General features: G+C 44.5%; 1 protein-coding gene across 2 annotated transcripts in view; it reads left to right on the forward strand.

Moving 5' to 3' along the window:
• Positions 1–16212, forward strand: part of LOC115383066 (tenascin-like) — a 35164-nt gene extending 18952 nt beyond the window's left edge. Inside the window, exons 10-23 of one of the 2 annotated variants that reach the window (XM_030085093.1) lie at positions 410–673; positions 5331–5606; positions 11700–11972; positions 12267–12389; positions 12860–13003; positions 13084–13203; positions 13288–13431; positions 13636–13766; positions 14292–14424; positions 14716–14867; positions 14982–15078; positions 15167–15328; positions 15684–15847; positions 16039–16212. In XM_030085093.1, coding sequence (XP_029940953.1) covers positions 410–673; positions 5331–5606; positions 11700–11972; positions 12267–12389; positions 12860–13003; positions 13084–13203; positions 13288–13431; positions 13636–13766; positions 14292–14424; positions 14716–14867; positions 14982–15078; positions 15167–15328; positions 15684–15847; positions 16039–16149 — 2294 coding nt within the window. In that variant the 3' untranslated portion in view covers positions 16150–16212. The remainder of the gene's footprint in view (positions 1–409; positions 674–5330; positions 5607–11699; positions 11973–12266; positions 12390–12859; positions 13004–13083; positions 13204–13287; positions 13432–13635; positions 13767–14291; positions 14425–14715; positions 14868–14981; positions 15079–15166; positions 15329–15683; positions 15848–16038) is intronic. The other variant, XM_030085094.1, reaches the window with a different exon arrangement.
• Positions 16213–22578: the final 6366 nt, after the last annotated feature.

The raw sequence follows: 22578 nt of genomic DNA on the forward strand, positions 1-22578 counted from the left end.
GACCGCGGCACACCTCGCTGTGGACCCAGGGCAAATGTATGGGGGGGAAAAAAAAAAAAATCTTTCTTTAAACGCTCCATGTTCCGTGTGAGCACCGTTCTGCGCCGCGGCGCTCTGCGCGTGGTGTAATCGCCGCTCTGCGCTGCGCTCCGTCGCACCGCACTGCTCGGCACTGCCCGGCATCCCTCGGTATTCCCCCCGGTAATTAAACACGGTATTGTGTTTCAATAAAATTAAATATTTGTTTCACATTGTAATTTCGCACAGAATCGGTAGAGAAAATGGAAACGCACACAAACACCTACTTCTTTTCCTTTTTCTTCATTTGCAATGTTTTCCTCTTACTTTCCTTTTAAACTATCTCACATCATCTTGTAATTGACCACCCTGCCCTCTTCTCTTGGCTCAGACATCGATCCTCCCAGAGATTTTGAGCAGGTGGAGTCCACCGAGACGTCGGTCACCGTGCGGTGGCAGAAGCCTCAGGCCAAAGTCAGCGGCTACAAGCTGGACTACGTCTCCAGGGACGGGCAGGCGGAGGAGGTGGAGGTCCCGGCCACGGCCAGCAGCCACATGCTGCACAGCCTGACGCCCGGCATGAGATACACCCTGACGCTCACAGCAGAGCGGGGACACCGGAGGAGCAGGCCCGTCTCCCTGTCGGCGTCCACAGGTGGGTGGAAGCGACTTCACATCATGCTGAATAACACCAACAGGACACGGAGAGCAGGACTGTGCTGGCGTGTGTTTGATTACTCTTTAAACAGGTTTCACTTGTAATCATCCTTTTAGAATCTTTTAGAAAAACAATTGTATTATCATCACGACCAACTTTTTATATCATTATAGCGTTAATGTAGCATCAAACTGTCAATAATCTTTCAATCTGTCTTTCTATAATGAGAAAAGTCTTTCACTGAGAGCATCACAATTCATATAGACGAGGCTCAGTTTCAGTGTTACTCCATTTACATGTATACTAAAATTTATATCACATACACTTATGTGGATTTGTTCTCTAAATATTAGATAATTTTATGTTCCAAAAACTTTTAGGTTCCAAGGTTTGTTTTGGTTTTTTCTCTCTATTTTGCAAGAAACAGTAAAATAATTTGAAAAATACAAGAACTTAACTTGTGAGAACACCGTATTTTTCACTCACCTGTGTGAGAAGATCAGCTTTTCACCACTCGGAGCAAATCTGAGTTCCTTGTACAATTTTCTATCATCTCCCTAACTGAGGAAGAAACTGTCTCATGGTGTGTTTTACAACCTTTTTAACAGCCGCCAACAGCCAGCTCAAGTTATTTACATTCAAAGCAATAACTGTTGTATTGTTTTAACACTAAATAATTAGGTCTGAATATCTTTTTCAATAATCTCCAGGAACGCAGCGTCATGTATTTTTAGCATCCTTCTTTTTTCAGGTGACCTGACAGTGAAGAGACCCGCCAGCTGCTCTTCTTCTTTTCTCATTTAGCTGCAGTGTTCATTTAAAGCGCGCATGCTCTTGTTTACGACAGTCGATCTCTCTGCAGCTCACGACCTACACGCTGAAATGACTTCACAACTGTTGTCCTCTTCATTTGTTCCTCTTCTGTTTTTTTCTTGTAGCCTCTTTTACTTTTTATTTAGCCGACTCAGACGACCATAAGTTAGCGCCCCCCGCAGGCTCGGAGGACGGTGTCATTAGCTTTGTGTTCTTAGACCCCTCTGAGTCCATGTTTTCTGGGATGGAGCCCGAGGACGAGCTCGGGCCGCTGGCCGTCTCGGGCCTCTCACCCGACGGATTCGACCTCTCGTGGAAGCCGACGGCTCACGGCGCCTTCGATAAGCTCGCAGTCGAATATCACGACGCTCGGCGGCCGTGGGACGTGAGAGAGGTCCAGCTTCCCGGAGACGCTCGCGGCTCTCGAATCCGGGGCCTGAATGCATCAACAGAGTATGAAATCAGAGTTTTGGGAGTAACGGGTAGCCAGCGGTCCACGCTACTTGAAGCTGTTGCAGTTACAGGTACAAGCTTACCGCTCACGGCGCCGCTGTTTGACGGCTTCTCCCGTCAGTCGAAGCATCCGCAGATCACTTTAACTTGACTCCGCATGCTGGTGTGAGATTTCCCTGCAGCAGTAGTTTTTGTCGCATTCATCACCTTCGTAGCTTTTGGCATGACTCAGGTAGAAGATGAACCTCAGAGATCACTCTGTTCTCATAAAGAAAAAAGTGTTTTTATCTCATGTAATGAAGCTTCAGTTGCATCCAAACTCTCAAATGCAAGAAGAAATTACCATGAATGAACCAGGACAGGCAGCTCTGAAAACTGTGCTGTAATGATTGGATACAGTCAAGGTGGATATTATCCAAACACCCAATGAAAATATGGAGCTCCTATTATTGAATATCCGTACACTTATATTCATTCAACAATTTTAATGTAATACTCCATTTTCCTTGCACAGCGTTCAATAATCAGATGTTAATCAAGCATTCATTCTCAGTATTTTAGTGAGTGCACTGTAATCCTGATTTTTCTTTTATTCAGTATGTATGGTTACAGTAAATCCGTTTTGATGCATTATTTTTCCAGTAATTGTCCAGTGCTGCCGTTCGTTTTTCAGTGAGTACTCTATGTGGTTTCTCTGCACATTTTTATCTCAGTACATGGTTGTCGTTTAATCATTTTCAATCATGTTTTAATTTTCTTTTTCCCCCCATCATTTACATTTCCAGTGATTTTTACAATAACATTCCATTTCCTGCACATTTTTCATTGACCTCATTGAATTATCTTCAGTTAATAGACTGTCTTCCTTTGTTTTTTTCTGTGCAGTGCTCATTTTTAGCGTTTAGTATTCATGCAGCATTCTCCAGTCACAATCCCAGTATTTTTGCATTGTTTCTGCAAAAATTAGAGCAGATATTGGCCTGTTCTGTGTTGTACAGGCAAGATTTCAAGTTACTACATACAATTTTTAAAAAATATTCTTGCTAGTTGTAGTGGAATTTATAGTAATTCAGTGTTTTTGTGCACATTTTTCTGTATGTATGCAGTATTCCTGCATTTATTCCTGCATATTTTCCGTAATTGTGCATATATCTGCATATTTTTGTGAATCTGTTGCAATCCTCCTTTTTTCCTGTTTCATTTAGGTCAATTTAAAGTAATACTGCATTTTTCCTACCAGTATATAGAAGAAACCTCTCCTATGCCTTCAGTGCAGACTGCATGTGTGTATAATGCAGCTCATTCTATCAGGACCCATTCATGCTCAGTTTAAACTGCACCAGATTCAATTCAGTCTCTAAAAAGCTAGATAATTAAGGCAGCAAATTAAAATAACAAAAAAACGTCAAAAACCTCAGCGCTGTTATAGTAAATCAGTGACGACCCGGATAAATCCTGCAGGTACGCTGCCCGAGGAGCTGCCTGTCCCAATTTCTTCCTGCATTCGAGGTTTATAAAATGCAGCCCATTCTGTCCCCTGAAAGCCTTGTCACACTAATTCCACCCCCATCGTTCATCCTCCTTCATCCCGTTTACAGAATTAAGACGATTCTGTCGGAGGAAATTACACCGAGCGTCACTCGCATGTGGTGAACGTGACTCGGCAGTGTTTTGTTATTCCTCTCTGGAGCCGAGCGGCTGTGCATGGCTTCGTCACCCGTTTGAAGACGCCTGTGTACCTTCACTGCGGTGGACTACTCAGAGCCTTCAACCAGTTAATGACCCCGACTCGGGGGTCATTAATGCGTCAGCGTTCATGCTATGTGATTGAACTATCCCGGTCGAACGGGGGATAGTTAATCCGCAGAGGAGAAGAAAACGTCTGAACTGTCCAAGAAATGAATCGATGTGACTGTTTTTCTACTTTTAACGCGGTTTTTTCATTGCAGGATCTTTTACAGCCGTCAGGAGATCCAGTGAGAAAATTCACTCATTTAAACTGCTCTTATTCACTGTAGCGCCGCAGCCTACCTCTCCGGATGTTCTCGCTCTGAGCGTCAGAGACGCCCCGGATACCGAAGCGCCGGAAAGCTCGGGCCCCCTGGGCCCTCCGAACACCGAGGCCCCCTCCGCCCCTGACGGAGCTCAGGCTGAGCCCAGAGCCTCAGGCGTGGAGCCGCCGGGGAATCTCACCGTCAGCGTAGCCGCCACGGGCGTGCGGCTGGCGTGGACGGCGCCCGACGGGGCGTTCGATAGCTTTCGGGTGGAGCTCAGTGCTTCGTCAGCGGCGGCGGCTCAGCCTCGTGAGAGCAGATTACCAGGGAATGCCAGGACGGCTGAGATAGAGGGCCTGTCCCCCTCGACACATTATAATATTACATTGCGAGGGCTGTTGGAAGGGAGGCCATCTTTACCTCTCACGGTTTTTGCCACCACAGGTACATGGAGCAAAATATTTCTCATTGTAGGCTTTCACCACAAGCCAGCATCACATCGGTCAGATTAACTCAGGATTTTTACACATATACTTCATGTTTTTCTCTGACTCCCTGCAGCAAACTGAGAAAGCCCAGATAGGTATTTACTGCATAAAGGAAAATATATCATTTACTGTCAGTCTTTTTTGATGGTTTCAATCTTGATTTTGGAAAATTTACGATAAACAGATGTCTCCTGCGGTAGTTTTTGATTTTCATTGTAATTCTACATGAAAAATGTAACAGTATTCCAGAATAAATGAAGTTGAAGCCAGTATCAATACATGTATAGGACATGTCAATGTCCAAACATATCCAGTTTTTAAACAGAAGAAATGTTTTAAAAGATGATTTGAAAATAACTTAATGTACTATTTTTGTGTAATCTAGACTAAGCTAATAATACACATTTAAAATATTGCATATATATATGTATGTATGTATATATATATATATATTTATATATATATATATATGTATATATATACACATTTTTTTTTTCCATTAATGAATATTTAATATTTTAAAATGAAGTGAGATTTTTGATTCAGTAGCTACACTGGGATTAAATCATGTATAAGTCAGATTTTCTTCCTATTAAACTGTTCTGAGATATCTTTAAAATAATTGAAAATTCATGAAAACGCAGTATTTCAATAGTAAGTTAACTGTACAAATTAAAAAAAGACAAAATTTTTCATCAGTCAGAATGGTTTTTTTTTTTTTTTTTTTTTTGCCCAGATTAGCCTGAATTTTTCCCTATGATATATTTTAGTTATTACATGATTGTTTTTACTTCATCTCAAACGTCTGTCCCAACCTTGGAGCTGACCGTCAGTTCCTTTGATGCTGAATGCGGGTGTAGAGATGAATGGAATGGCTGACCTCCGTCTGCTCTGTCTGTCTCCCAGAGGAGCTGAGGCCGAGGGTGGTGAACCTCACCATCTCGGACATTACATGGGACAGCTTCACTGCGTCCTGGAGCCCCTCGGGCGGCGAGTTTGAGACCTTTGTCATTGAGGTGACAAACTTGGAGAATCTGGCAGAGAGCCAAAACCTCACTCTGTCCGGAGACGCTCTGAGCCTGGGCATCTCCGGGCTCAACCCCAACACCAGCTACATGGTGGGCCTGTATGGGATGTATGAGGGCTCCATCCTTGAGCCCGTGTACAGTGAAGGCACCACAGGTACCTGCAGCTCGCAGCGTTGCAGTATTTTATCATCTGAACTTTCCTCCTTTCCTTTTATATATGATTAAAAAAAATATTTCAGTCAACATCTGCACACTCAGAAATCCGTCCGTCGCTCTCTCTGTGGTCTGACGTCTCGCTGCATGAAACAACAACAACAACCATCACCGTAACCTCATTTCTCTTGTTGCTCAGCTGCTTCATCTTAACCGGCGTCTCCTCGCCCTCCAGCCACTGTCTGCCTCGCTGAGAGAGGGCGGCGTGATGCGCACTCCGGTCGCATCGCACACTCGGATGTTCACCCCCAACTTTCTTCCCCTCCATTCTGAAGTGCATGAAGCCCCGCCTCCCCCTCCCCCTCCCCCTCCCCCTCCTCTCCGTAGCATCCCTGCATCGTGGTCCGGTCTGACGCTCATGTGCTGCAACGATTGCAAAAGCAAACCAATAACTTTTACCCCCCCCCCCCCCCCCCCCCCCCCCATCCTCTCCCCCTTCCGTCACACGGCAGCAGCGTGACCATCTCATTTCACCCCATCAGCCCTCATTCAGTGTGTCATTGATTAACCTTGAGCGATCATTTGCCCGTGGACGTGCGAGCGCTCGCAGTGTTCATCTGGCCTGAGGTCTGTCAGTCTGTGTGAGTGACGTCCGGAGCGCTTCATCCGTTCTGAAGTCGGTATCCTCGTCTCCTTTTGAACTGCTAGGTGGCAAATGATTAAATCTTCTTGACTTTGATCAAGGTAAAAAAAAAATAATAATAATAAAAATACATGTATAATAACAATGTGAGGTGAAGTCTAATTCCACCTTGTGTTGGGCCTGCTGCATGTTGGCATGCAGATGACTGTCTTTCTCATTAACACGGCTTCTCTCCAGCTGTCTGCTTTCATCTGCGTCAATGTGCAGATTTTATCCTCTAATCAGAATCAAAACACCGACCGCATGATCACTTCCGCGATAGACCTTTCTCCTCAGTCATATATTCACATTTTAATCACCACTTAATCCTTTAAACTTGCAATCTAGAAGTTTTCAGCTGTTTTGATTTTCACTTCTTTGCATTAAAGCGACACTAAGGAACTTTTCAACCTTAAAAAAATATTTTAATATCTTTTGTGATGATACATCTACTTACCACTAGTTGAATGACCCTCTGTCACGGGCTGAGGGCGTCAGTATTGCTTTCACTTGGACTAAGCAACTGTGAGGAGGGTGGTAGGAACCCTGCACACTAAAAAACCCCAAATGTGCGGACTGCTTTACGGCACGCGTCACATCATGATAGAACATTGTTTAGCCACCATTAGATTCATTACCTCGTCGTTATCCATCCTTCACACAGCCACTGGAAACAAATGTAGGCGAGTTCAGTCCGACAGCACGCCACCGGGAGCAGCATTTTACGACGCCACGCGCTAGTCCTCATGGGAACTGTAGTATTCCTCCAGGCAAAACACTACCGCTTTTGTCCACTGGCGCCGCCAAAATCAACGAAAACTGAAAGTTCCTCAGTGTTGCTTTAAAGTCGCTTATCATTTTTAGAACCACCTGCAGGTGCGTCTGGTTTAGGCTGAAAGGCTTGGCCGAATTACTGGTTCCCCTGAATTTCTTAAAGAATTAAAACAAAAATAGATGCCAATGAACTTGATGATCATCATCAGAATATTTAATGAAATGTACAAACAGCAAAATATGTTTTCTCAGAGAAGTAAAAATAACAAAATATTAGATCATTTGATTGAAACATGCAGAGTTGAGAATTAATGATTTGACCACACGGTGGTGTAGTGGTTAGTATTCTCTTTTTAGTTCGGTTCAAGTCCCAGTGGGCGTCTCTGTGTGGAGTTTGCATGTTCTTCCTGCGTGAAAGCTCAGTTGAGTGACCAGATTTTGTCCTATGAACATGCTTTTGAGGTGACTCAAAGTGGAGACTCCTGCTCTGTCTCTGTGTGTTTGTCCCTGGCCTGTACGTTCGGCCGGATCCGCCATAAATCCATAAACTCCATAAAAGGAATTTCAAAAAACACCTTTCAGCACTTTGAGCATTACGCTGAACCGGAATTACACATTTTTTTACAACATACGTTTGTGATGTAGTGTTTGATATACAATTAAAAACTGTTCAGTTAATGAATTTGTAATCCAGCAGTTCAGGTTTACATAGCCGAAGTCCAGCCTGCCTTCTGTAAAGCATGGTGGAGGTATCATCATGCTGTCCGGCTTCTTCTGTCTCTCAAAATCTCGAGTTTAGTCAGCAATTTTGAAGAGGAACTGTTTGAGGAGAACCTTTGTGACTTTTAATCACATCGTGCAGCACAAATAAATCCATCAAAAAAGACCTAAAAAGAATTCCTGAATTAAAAGCGTATGGAGAAAGATGCACCACTGAGGTAACGACGTCTCCAACCTTTAAACCATGTAATAAATACATGAAAGAAAACAGCTGAAAAAGGCCAAAAACATTTCAGATGAACACAAAAGAAAGAAAAATTTGTGGCAATACTTTTATCCGTAGAAGGTTTTGAAATGATTTTAAGGCAGAAAATAAATGTTTGGTGTTCCCACTGAACAGACTTTATTCAGTTCGTTGATTGGGGTTCCAGTAATTCGGACTGTTGCTATATCCAAGGTGTGTTGGAGTACTCTTTCATTGCTTTTTTTTATTATTTGCATGCATTTAATCTTTTATTGAGCTGCTCAGACTGTCAGGGACTGCTGCTGCTGCTGCTGGCGGTGGTGAGTTCCCCTGTAATGAAGCTGAAGAGCAGCTGCTCTCCTGTGTGTCTCATGGCTTTGATAAAGAATCTAATCCTGGTTTCTCCCTTTAGTGAATGAGCCAGTGGTTGGCAAACTATATGTCTCAAACGTAACTTCAGAGAGCTTTTCGATCCACTGGAACGCCACTCAAGGAGAAATCGATGGTTTTATCCTGGAGATAATTGATTCTGATTGGCTGACGGACCCTGTGGAGTATGACATATCCCACAGCGTAAAGTCCCATGATGCCACGGGGCTCCGGCCCAGCACTGATTATGTAGCCTACCTCTATGGGACGTACAAGGGATCTCGAACGAGCGCTGTCAGTATTGTTGCATCAACAGGTATTTTGATCTTTTAAATCATAAATCTTCTAGAGAACAGGGTTAATCCATATGAGCTGTCATTTTTTTAATTCCCATTGCTAAGTTAATCTGGGCCTGCATGCATTCATTGCATTTAAAACAACAGCAACACAGATTTCATGCTTTTTATTTTTCCCCAAATGAATCAATGCTATATTTTTCTCTCCCCTGTAGCTGAAGAGCCCGATTTGTCCAAGCTAGTAGTTTCTAACGTTACCTCAGACAGATTCTCTCTGTCGTGGCGGGCACGAGAGATGGCATTTGATCAGTTTATCGTAGAAGTCAGAGAGTCTGCTTTGCCCTCGCAGGCAATGGGGCGCACTCTGCCAGGAGACGTGCGCTCCACGGTCATGGCCGGGCTCAAAGCCAGCACGAGCTACGACATAAAGCTGTACGCCGGCGCCGGCGGTGGCCGCAGCTCTCGGCCGCTGCTCGCCGTAGCCACAACAGGTATCCCCATCACATGCGTTCCTCGACACTGCATGCATCCGCCGCACTGCCGCACTGAAAAATCGCCGTGTTCTTCTCCCATCCAGAGGACGTCCCACTGTTGGGGCCCGTAGTCGCTTCGTCTGCGAGTCCACATAACCTCAGCTTGTCCTGGAGCACAGTGTCGGGCCATTTCGATGGCTTTGTTATCCGGGTCAGTGACCCCGAGCAGCAGGCCGACACGCTGGAGTTCACGCTGCCCGCCGAGGCTCGTAACTTTACCATCTCTAACCTGATGGATGCCACGGGCTACGGCATTGAGCTGTACGGTATTTCTCATGGGCGCCACACCCCCTCTGTGATTACCCATGCTGTTACAGGTACTATGTATTTTACTCACATTTTCTAGTCTCTTCTAGCAACTAAAGGTTTTGCATACAAACCTTTTTTTTTTTAACTAAATTCCCTTTTGCATTTGTGTCTCTTCTGTTGTCGTTTTAATAGAGCAGACCAACTCATTTTACCTGCAGATTTAATAAATGCATTACGAGCAAACTTGGCATGCATCTTAAAGGGCAGAGTCTATTTTTAATTTTTTTTTTCCATGCATGAAACAACTTTTACCTGCACGCTCTGGTGTTATAAATCATGCAGTGTAAGGGTGTATGCACAGATAGCAATTAAACTGCTTCAGCATCTGACAGAATACTGAGATGTGAAGGTTCAATAAATTTAAGGTAAAATATTCACCATCGTGCCCTTTTCTCAGTTTAAATGTGTTTTAGATAAAAAAGATAAAGTACGATGAAAAATGAATGAAATCTATACCCAGTTGAAATGCCGTGTTGCACAATATAATTGGATAAAATGTGTAACATGATAAAAATTGCTGCGGTGAAATGTAAAATTCTGTAAGATTACTTTGTGGCTCAGGGCATTATTTAGTATTGTTTTGAGTTGATCGTTGGTCTGAGCAGCTCTGATTTGATAGCGGAGGCTCTAGCGAAGCTATAAGGCAAAGTAAAGCGCTTGGATGCATGCAGGATTTGCTCGTAATGTCTTCTAGCCTTCATATTCTGAGTACATCTAAAACTTAACTCAGTTGTCAGCGTTTCTAAACCCTCTGCTTTTGCAACCATTGCACACGTTCCCCTCCTAATGGACTGTCGTTCCCCTTCCACCCGAACCCTGCCAGCTCCTTTGCCCAAAGTGGAAAACTTGACCATTTCCAACATAACCCCCTACGGCTTCCGCGTGTCGTGGGAGGTGAAGCAGCCGCCGCAGCGGGACGGGGCGGCCGCCTCTAGCGGCGGCTTCAGGCGCTTTCACATAGTGGTGACAGACTCCGGCTGGCTGCTGGAGCCGCAGGAGTTCACCGTGCCGGGGAACCAGAGCCACCGGGACATCTGGGGCCTCATCACCGGCATAGGCTATGAGGTCAGGCTGACCGGGGTGTCAGAGTCAGGGCTCCTCTCTCGGCCTCTCACTACAGTGGCTGTGACAGGTACCACTCGCGGTGCGCGGCAAGGCCGCTCCTTCCACTAAAACAAGACGTCCGGCCTCCTGTTTCGATTCCAACACGCATAAACGCTGAAGTTCCACCATCACAATAAGGCGGCTTTTTTCGATATTTTTCATTTCGAAGCAATCTTAAAGACCCCATGAAGTTAAAAATACACTTCCAATAGAAGCGTTTCATTTCTTAGCCCCACCCCCTGATTCTTATGCATATTCACGAGGTTGTTCGTTTGCATCATCTTCATGGGTCTTCGGAAAATGTAAATGAAATGACATCTTTAATACAAGCACATTATTTGAATGCCCTGTTTTGATGGCGAGGCTTCAGCTCGGTACCCTCACCTAACCCTACCTCTGATTTATACCAGCTTTTTTTCCCAGAATGATCTCACCCTCTCTCCATCTGGAGCATTCTCTCGGTATGCAGCTGAGTCACCGGAGGACCAGACGCACAGCTCTCCGTCTGTTTCCTCTTAGCTTCAAAATATGAGCGACTGTTCATATTTTAAAATGTGTTTTCCTTCACTTCATTGCTCTGATTGGTCTTCTGATGCTGAGATTTCACGAACGGGTTCGAAAAATCCAGTTGGGAAGAAATGGTCCACCGAGTAAACCTAAACTTTCACATGTTGGAAAACACTGAACATCAGACGGACATTTTGAGCATGAAATGTCTGTTTATTTAACTTCTGATATTTCTTTGGTTGCCTCTTGAATGCACTGGCCTAAAGGACGCATGGAGACCTGGTCTGCTGAAATCCTTCAGTCAGACGAGACACAAGCTCTTCAGAAAGCATCTTGTCTTTTCAAAGCTCCCTGTGCTCTTCTCCTGACGCTCCTCCACTAACGGCAGCTCAGAGGCGGCTGCACTGCATCCCACTCTACCACCGGGATCAAACCTCCCTTCCCGGTCGCCGACCCTCTCTCAGACTGACTCCGTCGGCCGTCTCCCAAGGAGCCGATGAGTATTTCTCGGGTAACCACCAAAAGTCTCCCCCACCATGTCTTCCTGTCTAACCAGAGGCCGAGCCGGAAGTGGAGCATCTCTTTGTCTCGGACGTGACGGCGGACAGTTTCCGCCTGTCGTGGACGTCCGACGAAGACCTGTTCGACAGATTTGTCATCAAAGTCAGAGACAGCAAGAGGATGACGCACCCTCAGGAGCTCAACGTGCGCGGCGATGAGCGGACCAAGGTCATAACCGGACTTGTGAGTGGCACCGAGTATGAAATCGAGCTTTACGGTGTCACACTGGACCAACGCTCCCAACCTATTACAGGGATTGCTCAGACAGGTATCTGAAAAGAAAGAAAAGACTTTACAACATGTGCCGTTTTCATCGTAAATGCTAAGCTCTCTGGGTTTTCGGTGCAAACTCAGATCGGAGTGTTCCACTAATCGTCTTTGTCCCTCTGGTTCAAATCGAGTCGGTCTCTAGATAAAGGCGGCCTTCTGGGAAATTACCGAGTCTTGGATTTAATTTGAATTCCCCGGACTGTTATTGTTCCTGCCTACAGTGTTGTTTAACTTTTTTCTTTTTTTTCCCCCATTTCTCCATGTCGATATTTGTCCTTTTGCTCTGGGCCAGGCCTGAGTAACCCCAGAGGGCTCCACTTCTCTGAAGTGACCGAGTCGTCAGCTGTAGTTCACTGGTCGGCGCCTCGAGCTCCGGTCGACAGCTACCGCATCACCTACTTCTCCTTTGACGGAGGTAATTCATCACTGAGACGACCTTCACTTCCCCTTTCGTGAAGCAATAAAACTGGAGGTTAGAATAGAGAAAAACCTAACAGCTGAGATTCTGTTTGGTTATCTTTTTTGTCAACAAAATATTTGTTTTGAAAGCACCTCAAGTTTTGCTTTTTGTAACTGCTTCAGCCTCCTCAAAGCCCTTTGCAGTGTTGATCACAGTCACACACTCATACACTGTGACTTTAAATCCAGTCTTGTTGGTAAAACGTCGGGGGATCTTGTTTCGATACGACAATGCATCATCATTGTGAACTTTTTGGAATTTGACTCGTCAAACTGAAATAAGATTTAAAGCTTAAAAATATAGTTTCGTCCTATCAATATTCCAATCGTTTTTTTATTATTAAAAGTATGTTTTTATTATTTGTGCACGGTTTGATAAAGTGCTGTTGAGATGCGTTAACACTGTGAAATGTTTCTTCTCTCCAGGAAGCCCGATGTCCATGACTGTGGACGGCAGCGTGTTCGAGGCTCTTCTGCCCAACATGAAGCCTGGAAAGACGTACCAAGTGACTGTGAGCGCCATGAAGGGCCTGGAGGAGAGTTCTCCCAGCACCGACACCATCACCACAGGTCCGATCGCTCCCCTCGTCCAGATTCTCTCACAGTGAGCCCGTTTGAAACACGTGGATGATTCTGTGTGTGTCCTCCAGCTCTGGACCGGCCGCAGGGTCTGACGGCGGTCAACGTGACCGACACCTCGGCCCTGCTGCTGTGGCAGCCGTCCGCAGCCACCGTCGATGGCTACGTCATCTCCTACAGCACCGACACCGGTGTGTGTCCTCTCACGTTCAGTCAATATAACCGAACAGAAATCAGTTCTTTTGATCAAACGATTCGATTCCTCCTCCCCGCAGTGTCCCCGGTGGAGGAGCATGTCTCCGGGAACATCGTGGAGTTCGAGATGAACTCCCTCCTTCCAGGAACCTCCTACACGGTGGGAGTTCAGGCTGTGAAGGAAGCCCTGAGGAGCGACTCGGCTGTGACCCAGTTCACCACAGGTGGGCCGAGATCAAGGATCCCACTTATCTCTGAAATCACATCTTAAAGCCTGAGTTCACCGGATTCCTGACATGTTACTCCATGGTGTAATTAAGGAAACGGTTTAAACTGCATTTTATTTTTAACAAAAGATCTATTTTAGAAATAAGTCAAATGTAAATTTCAGCCTTAGACCTCAAGTATGTATGCTGTGATGTTTTCAGGTGTGGATCCTCCTCGAGACCTGACGGCCACAAACATCCAGACCGACAGCGCGACTCTGACGTGGAGGCCGCCGCACTCTGCCGTCACCGGGTACACGCTCACCTTCTCCTCAGCCGAGGGCAACATCAGGGTACGTACTGATCACAGGCCGGATGTCGGCATTGTAAAATCCCGGTGAAATGAAACAGCCGTGATCAGAGGACTCGCGGGGTTTTTACTGATGTGTGCTGTTGGGATCACTCGGTTATAACAGCGTTGAGCTCACATGGCTGTCCTTCGTCTGTTGGTTTTTAAAGATGTTTCTCCTTACATAAAACTCTCAGAGAGGTGCAGACCGGAGTTATTTCAGGTGGCTTTTAGCCTGTATTCCCTTCAAGCTTCACTAGATTCTCTGATGTCTCGTTTCTGGGTTTTTTTAGGTGGATTTTCACTCCGTCAGAGAAACAACTGTGTGTATCATCTTAAAATCAGCAGTATTTTCACCATTCATCTTTTAGTCTCGTCTCTTTTTCAGTCTTTTGCTAAAAATGTCACTCTGTCCATCTGATCCATCTTAGAGCCTGAATGGGATAAAACCAGAGCGTTGAAAACCCAAACTGGTAGAACCTGCGAATGTCACAGTTCATGAGTCCCGTTTTTGTGCGTTTGACCTTAGGAAGTGGTGCTGAGCCCGACGGCGTCCTCCTACAGCATGTCGCAGCTGAGCGGCTCCACCGAGTACAGCGTGAGGCTGCAGGCCAACGCCGGAGCCCAGAAGAGCCGCCACGTCGCCACCGCCTTCACTACCGGTGAGCGGGAAAACACACACGCCTCGCCCTCAGCGTGCGTGTGTGACTGAAACTCTAGGACGTCAGAATGAGAATCTCTCAGCCAGGTCACCTGCGTCTGTTTTCCACTTCGCCTGAGCTTTTTTTTTTTCCTCACTCGAACCATTTCTTTCCAGACGTCTCTCCTCCCAGACGACACTGTACACCTTTTCTGGCATTTTTTTTTTTTTTTAAATGAAATATGGATGAATATAAAGCAACTGTGTCCTCCCAGCACTCGAAGCTGATGTCTTTTTAATATGTGCTTTTCAGTCGGGCAGCTGTACAGACGCCCCAGAGACTGCGCTCAGGTGCTGCTGAACGGGGAGACGACCTCCGGCCTCTACACCGTCTACATCGGAGGAGAGGAGGGGCAGCCCATCCAGGTCTACTGTGACATGAGCACAGACGGAGGAGGATGGCTGGTGAGGAGTCCTGGATCCGACCCGGAGGCAGCTTCGGATCCTCGGCTCACCTTTAGTGGAGGATAGTCCAGCCTCGACGTGGCGTGAGCCTCATGACAGATCTCCCGTCTCCAGGTCTTCCTCAGACGACAGAACGGAAAGCTGGAGTTCTTCAGGAACTGGAAGAATTACACCGCTGGCTTCGGGAACTTGAACGATGAGTTCTGGCTCGGTACGGCGGACGGCCCCGTCCCTCCGGACTCTCTTCGTTCCTCTCGCTCTGTGTGTTTCTCAACGCGTTTTTCCAACCTGCTCCCCAGGCCTGGCCAACCTCCACAAGATCACATCCCTGGGTCACTACGAGCTGCGGGTGGACCTGAGGGACAGCGGCGAGTCGGCCTACGCTCAGTACGACAAGTTCACCATCGCCGAGCCCAGAACGCGCTACAAACTCTACATCGGGGCCTACAGCGGAACCGCAGGTGGGCGAGATGAGCCGCCGAATTTATTTCATGATCAGAATTATTGTGTTATTGGTTGCTGTAAGCTATTGAAATGTGATTCAGTTTAAAAGGTTCAGACATGAATAAAAGTGAATAATTCGACAAAACAAATGATGACAGGAAAACGTTAAATACAGGATGAGAAAGAAAAACTGGAAGAAAATGTCAAATGAAAAATAAAACCGATGTTAAAAACAGTTGAATTGAAACTCATGGATGCACAGATGAAGATGGCCCAGAAGGAAATATTTCATTTTTAATGGAATCCTTTCTTTTCTTTTTTTTTCTTGTGTTCCTGAATGTGAACCCGGCCGCTCCGTCTCGCCTCCGCCAGGTGACTCCATGACGTACCACCAGGGTCGGCCTTTCTCCACCTACGACAACGACAACGACATCGCCGTCACGAACTGCGCCCTGTCCTACAAAGGCGCCTTCTGGTACAAGAACTGCCACCGCGTCAACCTCATGGGGAAATACGGAGACACCAGCCACAGTAAGGTACGTCCGCCGCGGAAACCCGAGCCGCAGACTCCGAATCTCTCCGTTAGCGTGAAGGCTGCTCTGGCGGCGCTGTTTTGATCCGCTCGTTTGTACTTGGTCTGTTTTGTCCATCTCCTCAGATTCAGCCCTTGCGTGTCTACTCGAGCTGCTTCCTCGTGACTTTTGACTTGATTATTTATTTCCAACAGGGGATCAACTGGTTCCACTGGAAAGGCCATGAACACTCAATCCAGTTCGCAGAGATGAAGCTCCGACCGGCCAACTTCAGAAACTTTGAGAGTCGAAAAAAGCGATCGTAGACTCGTGAATTATTCCTCCTCCTCCTCCTCCTCCTCCTCCCCCTCCTCTTCCTCTTGCACCTTCATCTTGCAGTTTTTTTTTTTTCATTCCTTCATCTTCAAATCTTTACAAACACACAGTGAACCTGCCAGGTACCATTACACCAAAGAATCACTGAGAATCCGCCTCTTCAGTCCTAGTTGTTGTGTAGACGTCCCAACCCGACACCTCTGTTTGTGTGTGATTTGTTATTTCTGCCCTTCCAAAGAGAGTAGCTGGTAATTTCTTTGCCATATGTGTGCTGTTGGGACCAAAGCATCTGTATTGACATGTAAAAAAATATTGTAAAAAAAGAGCCACTGAATCGGTAACATGTCGAAGGCACATAATCACAAGGCGGCTCATCCCCCGAACTCATCGTTTACTCGGTTCCTCCGTCGTCGAATCAGCTCACGAAGCCGACACGCAAGAAAAGTTTTCATACGTTTACTGTTGGACCTTCTACTAATATTTAAAATTCCATTCACTTATTTTCATAGAGAGAAAACGATGCTCTGTAACCTTCCATACAAATAAAAATGTTAGTTTGATAAACAGTGCAGGCGTCCACTCTCTTCTCTCTTTGGCACTGCCGGAGCGTATCCTCTTCTCTCCACCAGATGGCGCTGTTTACTCTGCAGTGCTGCAGCTGGATGAGGATTTTACCATCAGCTTATGGTGAGTATCCACAGTATTTATTACAGGAGGTAACCACAGTAGTAAAACACTTTGAATTCACATGAAATGTCTTTTTTTTCCACACATTTGAAAAAAAGAAATCCAGTCATTTGATGAAATTAATATCAATTTATTCTGAAGGAATTATTTTGAAATGCAGCTATATGTTTGTTATTGTCTCTCAACTGAATTTTGTCAAGTATGAGAGGGTAAAAAGGTTTTCATTTGTATTTTGCAGATGCTGGAGATCATGAAATTTCTACATCAAATCCAAATCAAATCTCTGTCAGCTTTGTTTCGAAAGCAGATCCACTCCTTTTGTTTGTATCTATAAATATTCACTCACTTATTTCTCATTCCAGGTGCCGCTCTCGACTTTGCTCCAAAATCGAGTTTAAATTGAGCGTTATCTTTTCACTTTTGCAACAAGAGACCTTTTGAACCTTTCCAGAGTAAAAAAAAAAAAAAAAAGAAAAATCGATATTTTTCTTAAAACAGATGTCATCAAACTGTTAACTAAGAGGAACTCGATCACCCTGCAACGAATGTGCAGAGTTCCCAGTTTTAAAGCCGCGTGATTTGGTCAGATGTGGCATATCGATCTGTCCTACTTCCTTCTAAAAGCAAAGTCTATTCCAGTCTTTCATCATAGAGCAGGTGATTCAGTCAGTCAGACTCTGATTTTGGGATGGGGGGGGTTTGTCCATTGACACATTTTGACCTTTTCCCTCAAACTTCCAGGAGCAAACTGAGTGTTTGGTGTCGTTTCAGCCCGCCGGCGGTTTCTGAGTATCGGTGCTGCTCGTGCAGGTGCATGCGTCCGGGCGGCTGTGTCCGTTTTCACGATGACGTTCAGAAATGACAATGAAGAGTGACGAGACAACGAGACACCCGCCGCCCGCCGGCTGGCAGGGAGCGGGGAGTTTTCCGTATTAACTTCAAAGATGTAGAAATAACTCCTGACCTGGATTTCCATCAAGGCGCATCGCCGAGATCTAATTTCACCCTGAGACGTTTCTAAATAAGGACTCTGGGAGTCAAGTGTCCTTGTAATGTGGCTCCAGAGAGTAACCGCTCAAGTCGAGTCTTCCCTCTGATCACGGCGGCGGTCACTGTTCAGGACCTTCTCGTCTTGAGTTGAGCCAAAACATGAACGACATTTAACCTCTGATCTCGCTCCAGATAAGACGAGATGTATTTGTTCCCAAACTTTAGAGGGGATCGTTAAAGTCCATCCTTGGTTAATTACATACTTCTTTAGTCACGCTTCTGGTTTTAGTCGTGATTAAACTGATTGGTCAATTTGAAAATCTTAATAGATCAGTATAAATGCGTGTCAAGAAATACTTTAATTACTTGAATTCAAGCTTTTGAGCCAAATACATGATCGACACGAATCACATTGACTTTAGGTCAAAGTCTGAGCTATTTTGAGGATTGACAGCTGTCTTCTAATCAGTTTATCTCTGAGTCAATCAGAACTGTTGCACAATGAATATTACAACACTGAGATCGGATCGTTACGCTTTACTGGACACAAACTGGAGCTGAATGTACTGAAAGCCCAAAAAAAAGTAGCAGATTTGCCACGGATCCATTTTCACATCAGTCTCTGTTTTATACTGGAAACATTTCCTGATTAACGCTGCTTTTAAAGTCTTGAATTCCTGAGCAGCTGGAAAATGAAGCGACGCAAGAAAAATAAGGATTCATAAAGTATTCAGGAATGTATATGTAGACATAGCTGTCTGAGATTTATTTCATTTGCATATCATTTGTACGGCTGAAAAAGGTAAATCAGTTAAAACAGCTTAAGTTGCTAAAAAAAAACAAAAAAAAAAAACTTAAAAGTAAAATGACTAGGATGGTTAAATCTTCCTTAAATTCCGTAATAGCAAAAACCAATTTTAAAAAGGTGAAGTGGCTGAAATAGCAGTGAACGGTTTAAAAGGAGATACTGCCAAAATGAATAAAGCAGCTAAGACAACTAAAATGGCAAAAAAAAAAAGGTCAAACAACAACAAAATGCTTAAAAAGTATAAACATTAAAATAAAACTGCTCAAAAAAGGTGTTAAAACTAGTGCTGTCAGTTTTAATCGCATTGATCGCAATTATTCGTGATTAATTCATGGAGAGCTGTCAACAGTTAACTTTTTTAAAGTTGAGATTAATTGCAATGAAGAATCTAATCCTCATAAATCAGTCCCAATGTCAGGAAAAATACTATTATCCTCTAGTTCTTTTCTTTGACCCAATTGGCAGACCTCAATGGATTAATCGCGATTAAAACTGACAGCACTAGTTAACACTAAAGCAACGAAAATTATGTGTGACATGTAATTTATTTAAAAAAAATGGAATTTCCCAGTTTGGGATCAAAAAAGTAACTCTCTATTAGTTGAATTATTCTCATTTTCAAAAGAAAAACTTCTTTGTGATGCCAGATACGATTTCTCTTGGAAAGTGGTAAAATGACTCTTCTGCTCATCAAGGTTCCAAATACCTCGTCTTTAGAATTGGAGGAAAAAAGAACTCAGAACTTGTCAATGATGTCAAATGGACAAAAACAGAAATATCCAGAAATATGACAAAAGAATGTGACCAATCGGACGCCACTTTGCCCTTATAACACTTAAATATAGAATGGAAAATATTATCAGTTCATTCATTCATCCCTAGATCTTTAATGTTTTGTGTTTGTGTATTCAGGAGGTAACTGAAGTTTTTGACATGGTTCCATAAAACATAATTTTGAAAAAAGAGACAAAATTAAAGCACAGTGACCTTTGAATATAATCAGTTAATCCTCGAATCCACATGAAAATGTCTGTTTGTCAGCGCATGTTTCTCAGCTAAACTAAAATACGATTACTCACATTTATCAAGACACACAACAGTTAGCAACCAAAGCTGATCAGTTCAACCTCGAGTGATGCTAACATCGCCTGCATTTACAGTGACTTTTTTAAGCAGTGTTATCAGTTGATTTCGTCATCTGTGGAGAAAATCCTTAACGGTTCTCAACAAACATCCCTTTCAAAATCAGAAGAACTGGATGTTAAAGTGACCACAATATTCCCACATTTTTCTTTCTGATCATTCTCGCTGCATCTGACCACAGAAAGGTTCAGTTTCTGTTACATCATTGACGAAATCAAGCAGATATTAACACCGGCTTCAAAGTCCAGATTGAATTAACTCATGAGCCCCGGGAGTATTAAACAAGTCTAACTTGTGTGGCGATAAGCCTCGCCTGTGTCCTACGGCGTCATGTGTGCAGCGCCGTTGTAACGGTGCCCTCCAGCAGGGTCCGCCTTTCAATACATGCAAACCAAAATTAGCCAACAGTTCTGAGAACTGTCATGGAGTTGCTACACATTGTGATACTCCCAGTATTTGCACAGCGTTATATCACTGTTTGCTCAAAGAGCTGCCTCAAATTTACACAGCCGACTGACTCTCTCTCCTGCTGAGGCGATGACCTAAAGACAAGTCTGCTTTCTTGCTGGGCTAAATCAAATTAACACATTATTATCGCGCTCTGTTTTACGTCCTCTTGTTTATCCTGAAACGTGAAGTGTTTGTGTTGAGTCGTCCCCGAACGGAAAGGCGAGGATTTTCCCCTCTCGAGGTCAACCGGGAGTGAAAATGGCTGAAAGCGCCAGTTGAGCAAAGGTTACTGTGTTGCCTAAGAAAACCTGTTTGCATTAGTCACGCCATGCAGCCTCACTGAAACACGCCGGGCCGCCATTAATCATGTTTTTCAAGGAAAGTTTCTCCCGAGAGCCCATGCTATATTTGAATTGGCTCCGGCTCTCGGCGCAGAGTCCCTGGCGCTCTGCGAACATGTATCTAAATCATCTGCCGCGGCCCTGTCAGTGCTGCTCCGCACTACTTTCCACTCCTCCGGTGGACATATGTAATTGAAAAATGGGTAATTTCATGCTCTGTGTGATTATTCTGTTCGCTGGGTGACCTTCCTCATGCATGCGCTGTGCGATGATGATGATGGCAGCATAAAAACCATACTTCAACTTTATGTCTTACTCTGAAGCCTACAGATATCGTTCAGAACAAGCCATTTTAATCTTCTCTTTTTTGATTATTTTCAGTGGAAGAAAACTGAAACGGAAACTCACACTTTTATCTTGGCTGTCATTTTAGGGAAAGTTCATTAAAATAATTAATGAAGCTCATTCCACTTGTCTTTAATGTGGCTCTGAAGCTGTAAAAAAGACTCATTGACTGTGGTTTTATTACAAAACTCAACTTTTCTTTTTTCAGTTGTGATCTTGTAAATTTGTATTTTGAACAAGATGCACGTCTGATTAAATAGTCTCACATGTTCCTACCAGCTGAGACAACTAGATCAGGGTTGACGACATGCTGCTGTTGGAGGTTTGGTTCTTTAGACAAGCTGGTTCTCATAATTTGGGTCAGAAAAGATTGAGATCCACAAACTAGTTTTTTCTTGCTGTAAATTTATTGGCAAAGATAATGTAAAATGTGTAAACAATGTAGGGCTGTCAAAATAATATTTTTTTTAATAGGGATTATTTGTGAAATTAAATTGCATGTTTAAAATTCAGATTTTTTTTGCTGACTCTGTTCGTTCACTTCAAACAGCAGGTTTGTCAACGACGACACGTCAGGACATCCCACTGCTCTGGATCCACATGGCTCTGGAGCCTGTCTAAGGGCTACCAGTTACTTTCATTACGGTAAATTACACTCAGTGGAGAAGACAAGTATTTCATGCTCTGCAGATTTCGCTAATTTTCCCACTCACAAAGCGTGTGGAGGTCTGTTATCTTTATCATCCGTACACTTGAAGAGATGGAATCTAAAACAACAATACTGAAATAAAATATGATTTTTAAGTAATTAATTTGGCATAAGTATTTGATCACCTACCAACCGGTAAGAATTCCGGGTCTCACAGACCTGTTAGTTTTTCTCTAAGAAGCAACCCTGTTCACTCATTACCTGCATTACCTGCAGCTGCTTGAACTGGTTACCTGTACAACACCTGTTATACAGGTAACCAGTTCAAACCGGTGTGTATAGACACCTGTCAACACACACAATCAAACACACTCCAACCTCTCCACTATGGCCAAGACCTGAGAGTTGTGTAAGGCCATCAGGGACACAACTGTAAACCTGCACATAGCTGGGATGGGCTAGTGGACAGCAGTTTGGTGAAACGGCAGCAACTGTTGGTGCAAAATGGCAGAAGGTTAAGATGACGGCCAGTCGCCCTCGTTCAGGGCTTCATGCAAGATCTCACCCGGTGGGGCATCAATGATCATGAGGAAGGTGAGGGATCGGCCCGGAACTGCACGACAAGACCTGGTCAATGACCTGACGAAGGCTAGTGATTACACACTATAATTGATTACTCACAAGGTTCCCCTGCTCAAGCCAGTGCTTGAACACCATCCCAACCGTGAAGCATGGAGGTGGAAACATCATTCTTTGGGGATGCTTTTCTGCAACGGGGAAAGCGCGACAGCATCGTTCTAAGGGGAGGATGGATGGGGGCACTGAAGACGGGTCGTGCCTGGATCCACCAGCTTGACTGAATGACCCGACACACACACTGCCAGGGTAACTAAGGAGTGGTTCCGGAAGAAGCATCTCAAGGTGGCCTAGCCAGTCTCCAGACCTGAACCCCATAGAAAATCTTTGGAGGGAGCTGAAAGTGTGTGTTGCCCAGCAGCAGCCCAAA

This window comes from Salarias fasciatus, assembly GCF_902148845.1.
Source record: "Salarias fasciatus chromosome 7 unlocalized genomic scaffold, fSalaFa1.1 super_scaffold_4, whole genome shotgun sequence".
Classification (NCBI taxonomy): Eukaryota; Metazoa; Chordata; class Actinopteri; order Blenniiformes; family Blenniidae; genus Salarias; species Salarias fasciatus.